The sequence below is a fragment of the Erpetoichthys calabaricus genome, chromosome 1 (genome assembly GCF_900747795.2).
Source record: "Erpetoichthys calabaricus chromosome 1, fErpCal1.3, whole genome shotgun sequence".
Lineage (NCBI taxonomy): Eukaryota > Metazoa > Chordata > Cladistia > Polypteriformes > Polypteridae > Erpetoichthys > Erpetoichthys calabaricus.
This window is the reverse complement of record NC_041394.2, coordinates 298637120-298654748: the sequence shown is the minus strand read 5'-3', so window position 1 is coordinate 298654748 and position 17629 is coordinate 298637120. Positions and strand designations below refer to the sequence as shown.

General features: G+C 36.5%; 1 protein-coding gene across 2 annotated transcripts in view; it reads left to right on the top strand.

Moving 5' to 3' along the window:
* Window positions 1-17629, top strand: part of pawr (PRKC, apoptosis, WT1, regulator) — a 257427-nt gene that overhangs the window by 206632 nt on the left and 33166 nt on the right. For both annotated transcript variants that reach the window (XM_028817086.2, XM_051934721.1), the window contains exons 5-6: window positions 5786-5942; window positions 12326-12430. In XM_028817086.2, the coding sequence (XP_028672919.2) occupies window positions 5786-5942; window positions 12326-12430 (262 nt within the window). The remainder of the gene's footprint in view (window positions 1-5785; window positions 5943-12325; window positions 12431-17629) is intronic.

Below are 17629 nucleotides of genomic sequence, written 5' to 3'. Positions count from 1 at the left end.
TTCGTGTGCTTTTGCAGTTAACCATGGCTTCTAAGCAAGTGAAGAGTGGTGAGAAGAAAGTGTTGCAATGTTACTTTTCTCTTTTTTTCAAATGTTTATTTTTTTCCATGTGCTTAAAACTCATTTAAAAAGAGTGTTTACAGCGATCGGGCTGTAATGCTATAAGCATGAACTCCTGCAATGTTACTGTCTTGGTTGGCTTTTAAATAAAGTTCGTATTTGTTGAAATGTTCCTTTTTTTCCCCCTGTGCTTAAAACTCATTTAAAAAGAGTGTTTACAGCGATCTGGCTGTAATGCTATTAGCGTGAACTCCTGCAATGTTACTGTCTTGGTTGGCTTTTAAATAAAGTTCGGATTTGTTCAGATGTTCCTTTTTTTTCCCCCTGTGCTTAAAACTCATTTAAAAAAAAAAAGTGTTTATATACAACAATTGGATTGTAAGGCTATAGCGCGAACTGCTGCAATGTTACAGAGAGAGAGAGGGCTCGCGTGCTTCTGAGAGACAGAGACAGAGGGGGAGGGGGCTCGCGTGCTGCTGAGAGAGAGCGAGCCTGCGTGTGCAGCTGAGCAGGGAGCCTGGGTGTTTGTGTCAGTGTTATTCAATGTTTTTACATTAGTTTACTATTACACCGTGCATTCTATGGTGTAATTAACTATATTTGTGCTTAAAAATCTTTAAAAAAAATATATTTACATACAGTTTGTACGGTCTGGAACGGATTAATTGTATTTACATACAATCCTATGGGGGAAATTGCTTCGGTTCACGACCAAATCGGTTTACTACCAGAGGTTTGGAACGAATTATGGTTGTGAACCGAGGTTCCACTGTACTGCTTTATGATCAGAGAGTCCCAAATCACTGCTGCAAGTGTTGCCAAAATATAAGGCAGATGTACAGATCAAGTCCAATATACTGTAAACAGTCCAGTAATGATTGGAATTCATTTATCAGCTAATGTCAATATGGATGTTGAAATGCCAAGAAGAATGACTCTCTGTGAAAAAGAACTTAAGTTTTCCTTATAAAGCCAGTAATAACAAGCCAAACCTATTCTTCCATCAGCAGTATCTCACTTCCTCTGCTGTGACATTAGGTATGTGGCATTGACCAAACACTGTCACCTGTGCTTATTGAATGGGCCGCAACAAGTATACAGGTACTGAATTGGTTGCTGACCTTGAGCAAGCTTCACTCAGAAAGTTTAAACCGGGATTTACTACGATAGCAACAGGCCAAGTTTTTGCGAAAAAAGGCATTACTTCTGTAAAATAACACAGTAATTTTTTTTTGTTTTTGGGGGAATAATCTTCCATAACAGTTATGCATATGTGCTTAATGAAAGTAAGTATTGTATTATGTTAATCATTGCTTTAAAGACTAAGCGCCTTGTGGTTTTCTTTGACGATGAAATTAGAAAGAAAATACATGTGCATTTGTGCAGCAAGTACTGCCTCTGAGACAGTGTTGAGTACAGCTGGCAACATTGTGATCCGAGTGAGATGCAGCCTTAAGGCAGATACGTTAAATATGTTAGTGATCCTTGCCCAGAATCTAGTTATACAGTGAGGAACATAATTGGCTGTGATTATACATGAGAGGGATATGGCCTCTTTTGGCAATAGTAAGTTGTTTGTCTTGATGATGGTACCTTAGTTATTTGCTGTTATTTATGTCATATCTGTCCTGTACATTTTTTTATTTTGCAAAGCCTAAAAAGCAAAATGAAATTCAGTTTTTATTTATATGTTCCAATGTTCAATGCCAATAAATTTCTCCTCTTCTTCATAATGTGTATGTGTCATTATTAAAGTAATATTAGGCTTACTCTATACTAGAGGTATAAAAGGAAAAAGGCTGTTAAATTGTTAATCACAATTATTTATATGAGAATTAATTTGTCAACTAAAATTTCATGATCCTGACAGCCCTACATGCAGTAATTCCCTTTCTGAAAAATGAATAGACTTGTTGTGCTTTGACTTACATAACATTTAGTTGGGCACTGACCTCACTTTTGTTACCTCCTAGAAGTAGAAAGGCACATAGAGTGAAGAATTGTGGGGTTTGGGCAGATTGCAGAGATTAAAAAAGTGGGTGTGTTTTAACAAGTTTTAGTAATTATTAGGGATTTTGTATGAGTTTCATATATGCATTATACAGGCCTGTGAAGTTTCAAGGAACTACTTTTATATTATGTTACTTTTCATACACAGAAAATCCAGTTTTTGTGAAGAGCTATATTTCATTAGTGATGGTTGTGTCAGTTTACAGACACACTGTGGGGGGAAAAAAGAAAAATATTAATAATATTGAAACATACAAAGACAGTTTAAGTGCAAATGTACATGTAGTAGAACTTAAAACTTTTAAACTACATTTAAACATACTTGAATATTTAGTTATTTTTAATATGAGTATTCAGACACTGATTTTTGTTTAATTTGACAGTCCTACTCTGGGGCAGACAGAGAGCATTTTAGGCAACAGTCCTGAAAAACAAATATTTATTTTAATAACATGAATACTATAATTTAATTCTATGTGCTTTCCATTGCTGTTTATGCATTATATTTTAACAGCGACATTTCTGTGTTTCAAAGAGGCTGACACTTCTAAAACTGCCTCTTTTTCCCCCACATTTATCCACTTTCTTAAAGGTAAAAACATGTCAATGCCCAGCATAGGTTGCACATCTACAATATTAATATTATTGTTTGAAGCTTCCTTTCACTGTGGGAAGTTAATGTTATAATTATTCTTTAAATTATAACCTCAAAGATTCTTATAGTGATGTAACTTGTAACTCCAGCATCTGTATTTTGTCTTGGTGGAATCCTACGTGACTGTACTTTCTGTTTATTGTACTCTTTATTGTGTAAACTTTATCAGAATGCCTCAAATCCCATTGACTTACCACTGTTTATAAAGTATTGTACTTTAGCAGTTCTCCCCAACTTCCTTTTTATATCTATAACCTTAGGCAATTAGACAGAGTAAAAAGACAAGCAGGAATTAAGTTACACATTTTAATAATGTATTATTAATAATATTCATAAAATAATAATGAATCAGAGTATGTGTGAATATTGGCAACTGTACAACCTGATAATTGTTAGATGTGTGGTTTCATTTGGCACACAGACCTGTAGTTACTTAAATGTCTCTGGTAAAGACATAATTTCTAGTCAGCTTTTGTCATTACTGGCCGAATGCCTCTCTCAATATGGCTGCTGAGTGCTCTTTATTGTTTTCTCTTCATGGTCATATTGAGAGGGAGAGAGAGATAGATAAAGCAACCAACTTTGTTTATTCCTGTCCAAATGCACAGGTACAGAATGGCCTCTGATTCAAAACCAATCCCAAACAGCCGTATTTCAGACCAATGGGTACACACACTGGCCTTTTACACTTGCCTTCAAGTAATGGATAAGCTTATACAATGACCCCCATTTGTTTAGCTGAAACTTGCCAGCTAGGTAGTTTTATGGTCTTTCTGTGGGGTGGTGGCTTATAGAATGTCCCACACTGAATCACTCTTGCCAAAAGACTTTGAAACATCTCCCCCAACCCTGCAATAAATTACACATCCTGAATCAGTCCTAAAGACTCAGGGGTTGGTATGTTAGTTAGACATTAAAGGACATGCCTAATGAAAAAGTAATGTTACAATTGGTATGTCTAGCTTACAAACAAAATCATACAAAATATTTAACAACTTATATACAAAATATCACTCCACCACCATCTGATAACAGTATTTTTTTCAGTTATAAACAAACCAGAATAGTTGTTACTCTGAATGAACTTTAAATGAACTTGTCCTTATTTCTTTTTTCATTTAACGTTCCTTACCCTAAAACCATAAAGTTATTCTTTGCTCAAATTGTTGATACTAAGCAACTGTAATTACCATTTTCTTCTGTATCCAGTATGATGAATGTGGTTTTAGTTTGTAGTATTTTACACTGTTTTTCTTAAGATAAACTTTTCATGCCTTACCATTATAGTATGTTATGGTTGCTGCCATTTCTTTGGATCTCTTGTTTATGGTTACTATGTTACCCAGGGCTGACTGGAATTGTATAGAGTGTTACATAATCAATGCAGCTTTATAAAAGCTGGCACTGAGCACTTCCTAGTGATTGTGGATTTATCCTAAAAGACTTGCTGTGCATGTTAATGTTAATTTTTGCATTTTGACACTAAAGTTTGTTACAACAAGTAATTAATAATAACAATATTAATACGTCACTGGGGCTGCTTACTTTTGAAAATGTTATACAAATTTGGCCATTCAATTAATTCCTGCTTTTCCTAGTGCCTTGGTTTTTGTTGTAATTACAAAACACAATTTTACACAAAAGTTTATCTTTTTGAATTGAAACGGGTAATCAGTAGGAAAAAATGTGTGTGATTTTCATTTTTTTACTTTGTTCCCTCAAGTACATTATTTCTTTTTGTGTTTTTCTTCAGTTGTACACAGTTCCCTTTTAAAAGCCCAAAGATACTAAAGTATGTGGAAAGCAGTTCTTAAAGTAGATGTAAGTGCCGGTGCTGTATGGGTTACACTGCTGTATTAACATGAAGAGTGAGGAGCATGAAGTGGTAGCTTCGAGTGTCACATCACAATTTCTGTGGCTTCCCATTAGATATTCAAGTTGACAGACCGGTTGTTGGAATATTATGCAACTTAAGTGCACTGATCAAAGGGCAGGAGGCAACTTTGAGTCAGTCCTTGTGCCCTTGTAGTTTTTAGTGCCATGGCTGGGGTCTGGAAGTCAATGGAGTGGAATGGATAACCAAGATGAGAACCAGCATCTAAGAATAGTGGAAGTCAAGACAAAAATGCAGACCTTGCTAACCATTGAGGTTTTCATCTTCCTTGCACTTGGCTGAACTTCCTATTTCCATTTTACATGATCATGTGTCTTTTTTCCTGTCCAGGACAATGCCCTTTCTTAAGTCATCTGTTCATCTGATTGGTTAGTGGTGCTATTCACATGGTTCGTCCATCAGTTTTCCTCCGTTCTTCATTTGCAGTCCCCTATGAGCACAGCGCAGAGCAGAACATGCATCTTAATATTACTAAATAATAATAAAAACATTTTTTTCTATAACATAACCAAATTTCAATCAAATCAGTTAAAACATTTATGAGTTTTTATTTTTTATGGGAATGGGGAGGGGTTTACTCCTAAATATCAATTTATTGAAATGTCATTTCTTAGCAGACAACTACTGCTAGATGTACTGTCCTGCCAAATTTAAGCTTTTTAACTAAAAGAAAATAGTTTTTTTGTTGATGAGTGAGTAAATCAGTCAGTCAACTATGCATTATAAAGTATAAATAACAGAATTAATATTGTTCCAGTATCTGATTATTGTGCTGTCTAGCAGACAGTGGCAGCTAAACTGTAACATTTACAAGTTTCTTTTAAAATTTACATCCCATGTGTTACAAAGTAAAGTATGTTACAATATTTTTGTTCATTATTGTCGAAGTCACTGGCTGTTTTTGTTTATGGAACACCCTGACTCCTTTGACTTGGCTTGTAACCCTGGAAGTACTGAGAATAGGATGAAGTACTTTTTCAAGACCAGGAAATTTACAGAGGCCTTCTAAGATGTAATAGTTTTTATTGTCCTTATTATTGAAGTTACATTAAAGTCAACATGTCTCCTATGGTTTCATTGTTTCTGGTATTATCAGAACTGCGAAATCTAAAATGAAAAATCTTAATTTATTAATCAAACACTCTGTTATTTATTTGTTTTTACAGCACAGCTACTGCACCTCCTGATGATGAGATTTTGGGCAATTCCAGATATTCATCCCGTGGAGACAGGGCAGGATATGGAAGACACAATAGAGAACAAAATTCAGCAACAGCTAGTGCTACATGGGCATTGGAAAAGAAAATTGAGGAACTAGAAAAGGTGAGGCTATTTTGTGTTGTACTCACCTTTATTCAGGATCCTATTATCCAGAGGTATCCACAATATGTCAATTCTCTGGGAAATTTCCTAAGACAGTGTGCATTAGTTGTAGTACTGTGTGTGTATATGTACAGTATATATGTATATGTGTGTGTGTGTATGTATATATATATATTTTTCCCCAAGTTGAAGTTATTCGTTCACAGTCATGGTATATTATTTATTTGCTACATGAAACTGTGTTGTAACATCATGTTTTGCATAAATGTTTAAAAATGCCAAGCCTGTTTTAAAATTGAGATGATGGGGCATGAGTCCAAACATGAAACGAAAACCTTAAAACTTGCAAAATACATTCATTTTCCAGGCCAAGAGTGTTATCAAGTATGATCCACATCATGAGAATGTACACATATTGCAAAAAAGTTTATCCATGCAATTTTAGGAAGGAAAAAAAGCAAAACATATTTGTGAGGTTCAGTTGTTTTAAAAGGATCTGCCTTGCTGCTATTCTACTTCACTGGAAATCTTTCAGCCCAGTTGTCATAGTTTCATTTTGAAAAGTCATCTCCAAGCACTCTTATTGATGTTATTGAATGTTGATGCCGAGATATAAATTACTGTCTCTGTTCTGTACACAACTAGACAATAATTACTGAAAAAGTGTCAAACTTTGTGATCACTCACAGTCTTTCTCTTTTTGTGATAACTGAACAGTAAAACCTTGATTATCCTTCAGGGCTTGGAACCGAGGTTGTGACGGATAAAAGAAAGGGGTAACTGAACAACTACTTTAAAAATGATATACGGTAGATTACTTTAGCAAATAGTCATATTTATTTACAAAACAAACTATATTAACAAAATATAACATTAACAGAATTAAGTAATTCATGTAATATTGTAACAACCAGCATAATTAGCAAGTACAACTCGGAGGTACTGGAGTTTAACATTTTTTTTCCTGGAGTCTTTGTTCTATAACAAACGATGCCCTGTCTTATTCTCCACTATATAGGTTACAGAGCACACCTCCAAAACAATAAAAGAAAGCATTCCCTACCAATCAGTTTATCTCCTGTCACTTGCATTCCTTTTTTCTATATGTAGTAGAGTCTCGCTTATCCGACATAAACGGGCCGGCAGAACGTTGGATAAGCGAAAATGTCGGATAATGGGAGGTGTTAAGAAAAAGCCTATTAAACGTCAAACTATGTTATAATTTTACACATTACGAGCCTAATACAGTGGAACTTCAGTTCACGAACATCTCTGAACAAGTACAAATCGGGTTATGACCAAAAAGTTAGCCAAACTTTTGCCTCTGTGCACGACCACACACTCGGTATAGGAACAAGCCAGTTCCCCTTTCGGTTTGTGTGCGCCAATATTTTCTGCACGTGTTCAGTCTCTCCCTGTGCATTCCCTGTGCAGCGTTAGAGAGAGAGCGCGAGAGAGAGAGACAGACAGACACATGCACGCGCAAGAGAGAGAGAGAGAGAGAGAGACACACGCACACACGCGAGAGAGACGCACACACACGCACACACACACACACACGTGAGAGACACGCACGCCAGAGAGGGCCAGCCACATAACCCACTGTAATCATGTTTTACAACAAAACAACAGAAAAATTTAACTGAAAAAATGAACTTAGCAACAAAAAATAGACTACGCTCACAACTTGCAATTCTTGTTGCCGATTGATGCATATTTTTTTTTTTTTTTGCGGTGGGACGTCGGATAATACAGAATGTTGGATAAACGAGACTCTACTGTACTGCAAACACTCCAGCTTATTGTCTCCTGACTCCCTACTCAAAGCTTCCTTCCGCTGCAACTTCCTTTTTCTCCTAACTTCTGTCACTCATCTCCAAAGAGGCTTGTCAGACCCTTACAGAACAGAAGCCCTTCACCCAGTCCCATCACTTACAGCATTCATTCCACCCTTTTTGCTCCTACACAGAGCATCACAAGCTGCCTGTACATCACAACATATTAACAAAACATAATATAATTTTAAAAGAAAATTACAGTACTGAATAACATTACTGTCAGTGGTTTCCATTTTTGACATGTTTTTCAGTTTTATCAGCATCATGTTTTATAATGTTCTCTGTTGTTCTTCCTACTCCGTAAATTGAAGCTACACTTAAAGCACTTTCGCTGTTTCATAAATCTTTAATATGGCAATTCCAACACCACACGCATACGTTTATCGGCCATAACAATGTATAGTAGATTAATTATAACAACAGAGAAAAGCTACAAAACACTATTAAAACTAAAGTTAAATAACTGACACTGTGATTTCAAAAGGCGCATGACATTTAATGCTGAGGAAGAGCACTACATGCTAGCACAAGGGACAGTTGTTTGAATGTGCACAGCTTGCAGAGTACCGTACAGTAGTAGGTTAATTGAGTGATGGATAATCAAGTTTTTACTGTAATTAAAAGTTGATCTAAAATTGCTACAAATCAAAATATAGTACTACCTCTTCTTTGTTCTCAGTAGTTTTTTTACAATGTCCTCAGTAAAAGCAATTCACTTTAGTCTGTTTCATTGTGGTTGGTCTGTATCACCTAATCTGCTTTTTTCATTTTCTCAGTATTTTTTATTGTACCTGCACATGACACATCACAGACAGTAAGTAATGCTCAGTGTTGAGTAACACTGTGAACTTGGCCTCAACAAGCAGGTGGCCTTGTCTCTTTCAAAAACTAAGGCATTTTTAAAAATTGCAATGCAGTATAATCCATTCATTTTAGATTTATTGTTATGTGTACAAAGTACAATGAAACTCTTATGGGAATGCTTCAGCAAAAAGGTAAACGTGATGTACATCTTAAGCATAAAACAAATTCATTTCAGATGTATTTGTTGTATTATTAAATATGAAAGCTGTATCTGAACCATGTTTGAGTTTTAGTGATGGGGATCAGTATAATGTAAATATAGATAGATAGATAGATACTTTATTAATCCCAAGGGGAAATTCACAATATAGTGAAATATTGTATAGTATAGTGTATTTTGCAAATAGACACATTTACAAAAGATATTAGTGAAGGAGATGAGTGTAATGTAAATGGACATGTTTATTAAACACATTCAAGCTGTTCTGTCAGCTTTGAGAGTATAAAGCGACATTACAGCTCTGTAATTCGGATGCCTACCACTCTTGTTTCTCCCCAAGCCAACTGCCCCAGTTAATATTCTGGCAGTGAGTCTTTAAGACCAACTGCTATTATGTTTACATCACCTAACCGGGAGGTGAGTATTTCTTTTGGGACTGAAATTAAAAACCAAAAAGGATTCTTTCCAAAACACTGAAAATAGAATTGAAAACAGGAGGAAGCTTTTGTCAAGACTTTTAGCTATTTTTTTTAAGGCAGTGTTTTACCATAATTGTTTAAATGAGTGCCTTTCCCTACAATAATTTCCTCAAGAACACAGACACAATGGCTTAAGGACCGAGTCTGGCAGCAACATGTAATAGCGTGTTACTATCTAAATACCTTGAACTTGTGATGTATCAAGTTGTATGTGTTTACATACTTGTACAACAGAACTATCAGCTTGAATTTAAATCAACTTTAATCTTTAATTGTTGTTTAAGATTTTATTATCTCTTTTGATTTTCTATGTGCATGCAATGCTTGTTGTCGTAATAAAACAGAACCTCAATTTAACATTTCCATCTTTAACATTTTCCCACAATTTAAATTTTCTAATAGGATGCGATGATTATGTCTTTTTTTCAGAAGTAACATTTATAAATAAATATATATAAACAAATATTTCTATAATTCATTATATTTACAAATAGTATGTGTGCTGTATTCTTTATTGGAAAAAAATTAAAAAAGAAACATTATTAAACACTGAATTTGTATTTTTTTCAACTAATCTAGCATTTAACAATTTCATATTAACGATTATAAGTGGTTCCCTGCAAAGTGGAGGTTGTGCTCTACTGTATCTATGCAGTTGGAAATATATATATACTAGGGGGCTTCACCCCCTGCTCGCTTCGCTCGCCAACCCCGTGTTTGGTTTTCCGCATACACACTTTTAAGATTTTTTTTTCTTTTAATTGTTGCTATTTCATTAGTTTCACTTTTATTTCAGAACTTCTGTAAAAACAATATTTGTAATCTTGCGAGTCCCAATATGCTGAATCTTTTTAATGAGGTCAGGACAGGTTTCTCTGTTTGGAATTTCAGCACATACAAAACGATCTATATCATCAGCAGTTAATATTTTTTTTTTCACAAAGTAAAAATGTAAGTAGAATTCTGCATTGGACTCCTGTCTGTTAAGTTGTGCTATTTTCCTCTCATAGTTCCAAAAGTACATGGGGTTACCAAGGTGATACCCCAGCTTTTGTCTAGGTTTTTGTACAAGGGCTAGACAGAACGTTTTTGACTCCTGGGGTAAATGTAGCTTTTTAAATAAGCAGACAGATAAATATATATACGTACATGAACAATTTTTGGTTCAGTTCTGTTATTGTACTGGTACTGAGGTCCAAAAGCTGGTAACTGCGCTGAGATCCAACACTATATGTGAATCCACCAAACATGTAACAGATGCAATTTATACCATAGTATGAAGAGTAAATTTTAGGTAATATCCTGAAAAACATCCTTCATGGAACTTGTAGGCGTTTTGAAAGGGAAAGGGAGCTTTTTTTAAGTCCAAGATGAGTATGCCCGTTGCTGCTATTCTTTCACTTGTAAGAGAAGAGTGTGTATATACATTTATTTATCCTATAATGAAATGTAGCCATGTTAAAAATTGTTTCAACATGTTTTTCTTAATTCTTCTCTGGATAGTTAACTTAATATAAATTTCAAAGGGAATTGTTAGTTGAATTCTGTACATCTTAAAATATTGAAACTGAATTACACTTAACAGATCAGATATTATGAGGTGGCATGCTGCACTGTTGTCAGTGCTGCTAACTCACAGCTCCAGATCCTGGGTTCATATTTCCACCCAGAAAAACTATATGTGGAGCTATCATGTTCTCCCCTTGGTTTTGTTGCTTTTCTTTTTGCTTTCAAGTTCCTTTACTTATAGGTTGCCTTTTGGCTGTAACTGACCCATTGAATGTGTATCTAACTTCCTTCGGCTACTGAATGGTGCCCTATCCAGAGCTAGTTTTTACCTTAAGCCTGGTGCTACAGGCTATAGCTTACAGTCCCTGAGAACCTGAACTGGAGTAGACACATTCAGCAAATATTTACAATTAACTGGTATGTCGTAACAAATAAAATTGTAAAAGCTAAAATATGATTACTTGCATTCACAAATAAATAAAAGCACTTTCAGATCACACTGTCTCTGGATTGGACGTGTGTCAATAGTACAGTTTCTTTGTAATATTACTGCATTACAGTCTCCAAGTAACTATTGTTTGTTTTTTCTCCAGCAAAACACATCTACTTGAAAAGCTAAGTTTCAAGTTCTTTCTTCACAAACATGCGTTTGCTATGTGAAATTATGCTTTTGGAGAATGGGAGATTCTGAAAACAAAAGCTTAAAAACTTACCAAATACGTCCATTTTTCAAGCCAAGATGGATGTTGAGCATTGATCCACATCTTGAGCTTATACATGTCATTTTTGAACAAACAAGCAAACAATATTTTGAGATTCAACCATTTTAAAAGAACAGCTATGCATGCAAGCTCTGTGTGCTTCATCGTCCACAATAACCTTTCACCCCCCAGGTAATATTTTCCTCTCAAAAGATCAAATCACAGTAAACTGTTCATGCCACATGGTTGGTTTCGTTTTGATTTTCTTACGTATTTATGTGAGAACTCACACAAGTGAATAGAAAACATATCCTTAAATTGAGAAAAATAGTACCAGAAATATGCGATAAAAATTGATTTCCAGATCCCTTGTGTTGTCACAAACATTCATCAGAAACACAGAGAATGTTTTCTTGTTTTGAAATATTTGCTGCTTAATTGGTTAAGTTTTTAGGCTTTTATTTACCAGTGACACCTCACGCTCCATAAGGTTGCACTGTAAAACACTAGCTATGTATTTTTTTTAATTATATAGAAAACACATGATTTTAGATTACAATTTCTTGTGGCAAATGCATATGTACTATGTTTGTGAAAAAATAACTTCCAACTTGAAAAATACCAAACTTATCCTTTAACCATATTTGCTTTGATTTTGAATTTATATTGAGCAACTTAGTGGGGTGTCATTCCCATGAAAACTTGAGAAACTTGGTACCAATATCAAGTGTGAATTAATGAAGTGAACTCTAAAAAAGGAAATTCAGTAGTGATCTGAGGGGCCTACCTACCTTGTTAACCTCGCTTCTCTGCTTTGTGTCATTTGTTTCAGGAGTTGGCTAACGAAAGACAAGAAAATGCACGGCTGCTTAAAGCACACCAGGACAAAGATGAGCACATCATGAAGCTGAAAGATGAGATCGATTTGCTCAACAGGGTAAATTTAACTATTTTCATTACACTTTCGATACAGTATTATATAAAATATTTGTAATGCTTTATTTAACTAAACTTTAACAAAGATACAGTATCTAATCAAAAACTCATTGCAGTGTTTATAAAAGAGTAACAGACTAATTATAATAATGTCTGCCTGTCCTGCTCATTGTGGTTGTACAGTATGTGTGTGTGTGTATAATACATGCACAGACTGAAAACTTACTTCAAGAAAAATAGCACAAGTAATATGTGATAAAATGACTATTTCCAGATCCTTTTTGTTGTCATAAACATGTGCTAGAAACATAGTAGGCATGCTTTTTTATATTGAAACTTTGCCGCTTCACAGCAGACATATTTAGTACGTTTTTAGGTTTTGTTTTCTGGTCAGGCTTCGTGCCCCATAGCTTCCATTTGAAATGCCAGGTCAGGGTGTGTATTTTTTTTAAATGTATAGAAAACACTTAAGAACACAATTTTGCACGACAAATTCATATATACCATGTTTATGAAGAAATAACTTTAAAAATCAGAAATTATTCTTTAAGAGATCTGATTCTTAAAAAGCAAATAATTTAAAATCAAGACAAAAGTGTATTCCATTAACTTCAATAATTGGATACTCATTAATAAAATGGCTGGAACAAAAACCCAAAGCCACTACAGCCCTCCAGGATCTAAGTTTGACACTCTTGGTTAAAAGAATTTGTAATCTCAATACTCGACAGCCATCTTGGGCTGAAAAATAGATTCTTTCCCAAAACAACACAGCTTATAATGCAGCATTTGTCCAATATAACAGAAACATGACATTGTGTGCCAAACTGTACATCTTTTGGTAACCCGTGCCACTTTTTATGTCTATTATTTAGGCCCATAGCTTTCACCAGAAAGAGTTTTCAGGAACGAGCTTCAACTGGATTTCTAGTTGATATCAAATGTCTTATAGACTGTTTTAGAATCTCTAATCTATGGTGGAAACCAAAAGTTCTTACATGAAATACTTATAACCATGAGGATAATCTGCCGACTACACACAAAACACGCACCAACCAAGAACAAAACTGGGGTCCATGTGTTATTTGTATATGTACTGTATTTGACCTTAGTAAATCCTTTGTTCAAAGTTTGTCACATTATTGTTTTTAAAATAAACACTAAAAGTGTTAAAGGAACATCATTTAACCAGATCAAATGTTGAACTGTTTATAATAAGATTAAAGACGCATTTCTATTCTGTACCTTTCCGTGACCTTCAGTGATGCATAGCCATTTGTTTGATTCAGTTTACTGCTGGTTTGTGTTATGTTTTTATTGTATTTTACTCTGTTTATTTTATTTATGTTTATTGTATATTTTAGTCTAAAGCACTCTGGATACATTATTGATGTTGTTTTAAATGTGCTTTATGAATAAATTGACATTGACATCCACAAATTAATGTATTTAAAGCACAAGACAGTGCAAAGTTGTATGTGATGTTTTTGCTCTGATTAAGAACAGAATTCAATTAGTGCTTGTGAACACTTATCATTGAAACTTTATTATTGCCCTCTGTTTCACTACACATTTTTAAAGTTTATTTGATTGTGTTTAACATAAAACTGAAAATTTTCACTACAGTAATCCCTCGCTATATCGTGCTTCGACTTTCGCTTTTTCACTCTATCGCGGATTTTATACTGTATATAAGCATATTTAAATATATATCTCGGATTTTTTGCTGGTTCGCGGATTTCTGCGGACAATGGGTCTTTTAATTTCTGGTACATGCTTCCTCAGTTGGTTTGCCCAGTTGATTTCATACAAGGGACGCTATTGGCAGATGGCTGAGAAGCTACCCAACCAGAGCATGTATTACGTATTAAATAAAACTCCTCAAATATATTGTGAGCACGGGAGTTGTTCGCACCCCTAGAGGATACGGCCGCTCCTCAAAAAATGCTGAAAGATTACCTTCATATTGCTGCCATCCTTGCTGGGCTTACATGTGGCTGCTTTGTCAAGCGATATGCTTCCTGCACGGTGCTTCGCATACTTAAAAGATCAAACAGCACGTATTGATTTTTGATTGTTTATTTTTCTCTCTCTCTTGCTGTGACATTCTCTGCTCCTGACGGAGGGGGTGTGAGCAGGGGGGCTGTTCGCACCGCTAGACGATACGGACGCTCGTCCAAAAATGCTGAAAGATTATCTTCACATTGCTCCCTTCCAGCTTTGTCAAGCGACATGCTTCACATACTTCAAAGCTTGAACGGCACGTATTGATTTTTGATTGTTTGTTTTTCTTTGTCTCTCTCACTCTCTCTGACATTCTCTGCTCCTGACGGAGGGGGTATGAGCAGAGGGGCTGTTCGCACACTGGCCTAGAGGATACGGACGCTCCTCTAAAAAATGCTGAAAGACTACCTTCACATTGCTCTCTTCCTTGCAGCTGGTTTGTCCGGCGGTGCTTCGCATACTTAAAAGCCAAACAGCCCTATTGATTTTTGATTGTTTGCTTTTTTCTCTCTCTCTCTGACATTCTCTGCTCCTGACGCACACTCCTTTGAAGAGGAAGATATCTTTGCATTCTTTTAATTGTGAGACGGAACTGTCATCTCTGTCTTGTCATGGAGCACAGTTTAAACTTTTGAAAAAGAGACAAATGTTTGTTTGCAGTGTTTGAATAAAGTTCCTGTCTCTCTACAACCTCCTGTGTTTCTGTGCAAATCTGTGACCCAAGCATGACAATATAAAAATAACCATATAAACATATGGTTTCTACTTCGTGGATTTTCACCTTTCGCGGGGGGTTCTGGAACGCAACCCCTGCGATCGAGGAGGGATTACTGTATTACCTTTTGCTGCATTCAACTGAAATGAAATAATATGGTGGTCAGTCTTTTTAGGTTCATTCACATTAAATGTGAAAAACACCCACTGGCATTGCCATGTCTATTTGTCTGTCTTTTTGCAAAAAACAAGTCAACTCTTATTTAACAATAGAATCCTTGAAGCCTACAAAAATATTTGTAATGCCACGCCACCTTAAATTACCTCGGACCTAGTCAGCAGTGTCTTCAGGCAGCTGAAATCAGACACAAAATTCTCAGAGATGAAGTCTGTTTATCTGGGTGTAAGGTATGGAATTGTATAGGGTAAATAATATATCGTTATTTGGAATACATACATTTCATGTGTGTTCTGTATCTAAAATGATCTGTATAAGTGTGGGATGACAGGAAATGTGAGGCAAGAAATGCTGAACACATAACTAAAACAGAAACTTTTTTCATGTTATAGAAATAATTGACAAAATGTTGATGTGAAGTGTATAATGTGTGAAAACTGAAGTCTAAATATCAAATAAACACTTTCACAAAAGGTATAACAAAACAAGTGCACTTTTATTCAAGGATATAATGAACGTAAAAGAAAATGTTCAATTTACACATTACTGGCAATCGATACGAAGCAGATAAGTCTGCTTGGCTGGTGCAGAGGTAAGCACTGCTGCTTCACAATCAAGAGGTTGCGGGTTCGATCCTGGGTCCTCCTTGCATTTACCGTTTTGAGTTGTGAGCTGCTATTATTGTTAGAATTACAATATATAATAAAAACATAAATTGTTTTTGAGTCTGTAACAACCGGTATAAACTTATGGTACTTGTAAAAGTTAGTGGTGAAGAGATAAAAGCAGACACACAAATGCAGCTCAATCATTTCTTCTTGGTGTCTTATTGAGCAAACAGACACAGCTGTGTCAATGGTGGATGTTACTTTTCCTCACATATGGACATTCACATCAACATGTCATTGGAACAGTTTTTTTTTTATTACTGTGCCATTGCTAAATGGTAGTGTATCATCTGCGCAAATGCGTGGTGGAGCAGCATTTCCATTGTGACAATGAAAATGAAATGCGCAAACACACACATATGCAAATGTCTTTCATTTTGTACCAACTGATAGTTGGGCTTCAGCAACATGTCAATTGAGCAATTTCTTTTTCTTCGGTTTTATTCTTTAATAAAGGCATACTTGTTTTGTTACACTTTTTGTGAAAGTGTTTCTTGCATATTTGGGCTTCACACATCCTAGCTGCATTTCTTGCCTCACATTTCTTCTGTCTTTCTATATTTATACAAATCGTGGCAGACACAGAACACACATGAAATACTGTATATGCATTTCAAATCACGCTGTTTCATTACCTATATAATTCCTTACAAACACATCACCAAATAAACACTTCAACACAGACTTCAGCTGTGAAGACTGCAGCAGGGTGATGCCTTCATCTGACTTGGGGGGGGGGGGGGGGGGGGGCGGGGGGGGGGGGGGGGGGGTCAGGCTTCATTCTGCTAAACCACACATTTGCAAAACAAATGCGGGCTAATAGCACAGTCATAAGGAGCTACAAGCTTCTTGGCATATGTCAGGAAAATTTAAGGAGGTCAGGGACAATGAAAAAAATCATAAGCTTCAGGGATTCTAGTGTTAATTGAAATTTAGTAAATTATATCTCAAAGGTGACATTCCACGTCCCAAGAGCCAGCTTCTGTAGCCGAGGATCGGACCGCCAAGGTCCCCGCCTTCGGCCACTACCCAACTCACACTGCACCCGACCTCCTTGGCCCCTCCCATAGGTGGTGAGCCCATGGGAAGGGGGACCCACGTTGCCTCTTCGGCCAGTGCCCGGCCGAGCCCCGTAGGTGCAGCCCCGGCCACCAGGCGCTCGCCATCGAGCCCCACCTCCAGGCCTGGCTCCAGAGTGGGGCCCCGGTGACCCGCGTCCGGGCAAGGGAAAACGCCGTCCAAAATTGTTTTTCTTCATAGGAGGTTTGTTTAACCGCTCTTTGTCTCATCCCTCACCTAGGACCAGTTTGCCTTGGGTGGCCCTACCAGGGGCATAAAGCCCCGGACAACAGAGCTCCTAGGATCATTGGGACACGCAAACCCCTCCACCACGATAAGGTGGCGGTTAAAGGATGGGGTAGCGAGATCCTGCCCCAAGTGGAGGAGTTCAAGTATCTTGGGGTCTTGTTCACGAGTGAGGGAAGAATGGAGCGTGAGATCGACAGGCGGATCGGTGCGGCATCCGCAGTAATGCGGGCTCTGCATCGGTCTGTCGTGGTGAAAAAGGAGCTGAGCCGCAAGGCGAAGCTCTCAATTTACCAGTCGATCTATGTTCCTACCCTCACCTATGGTCATG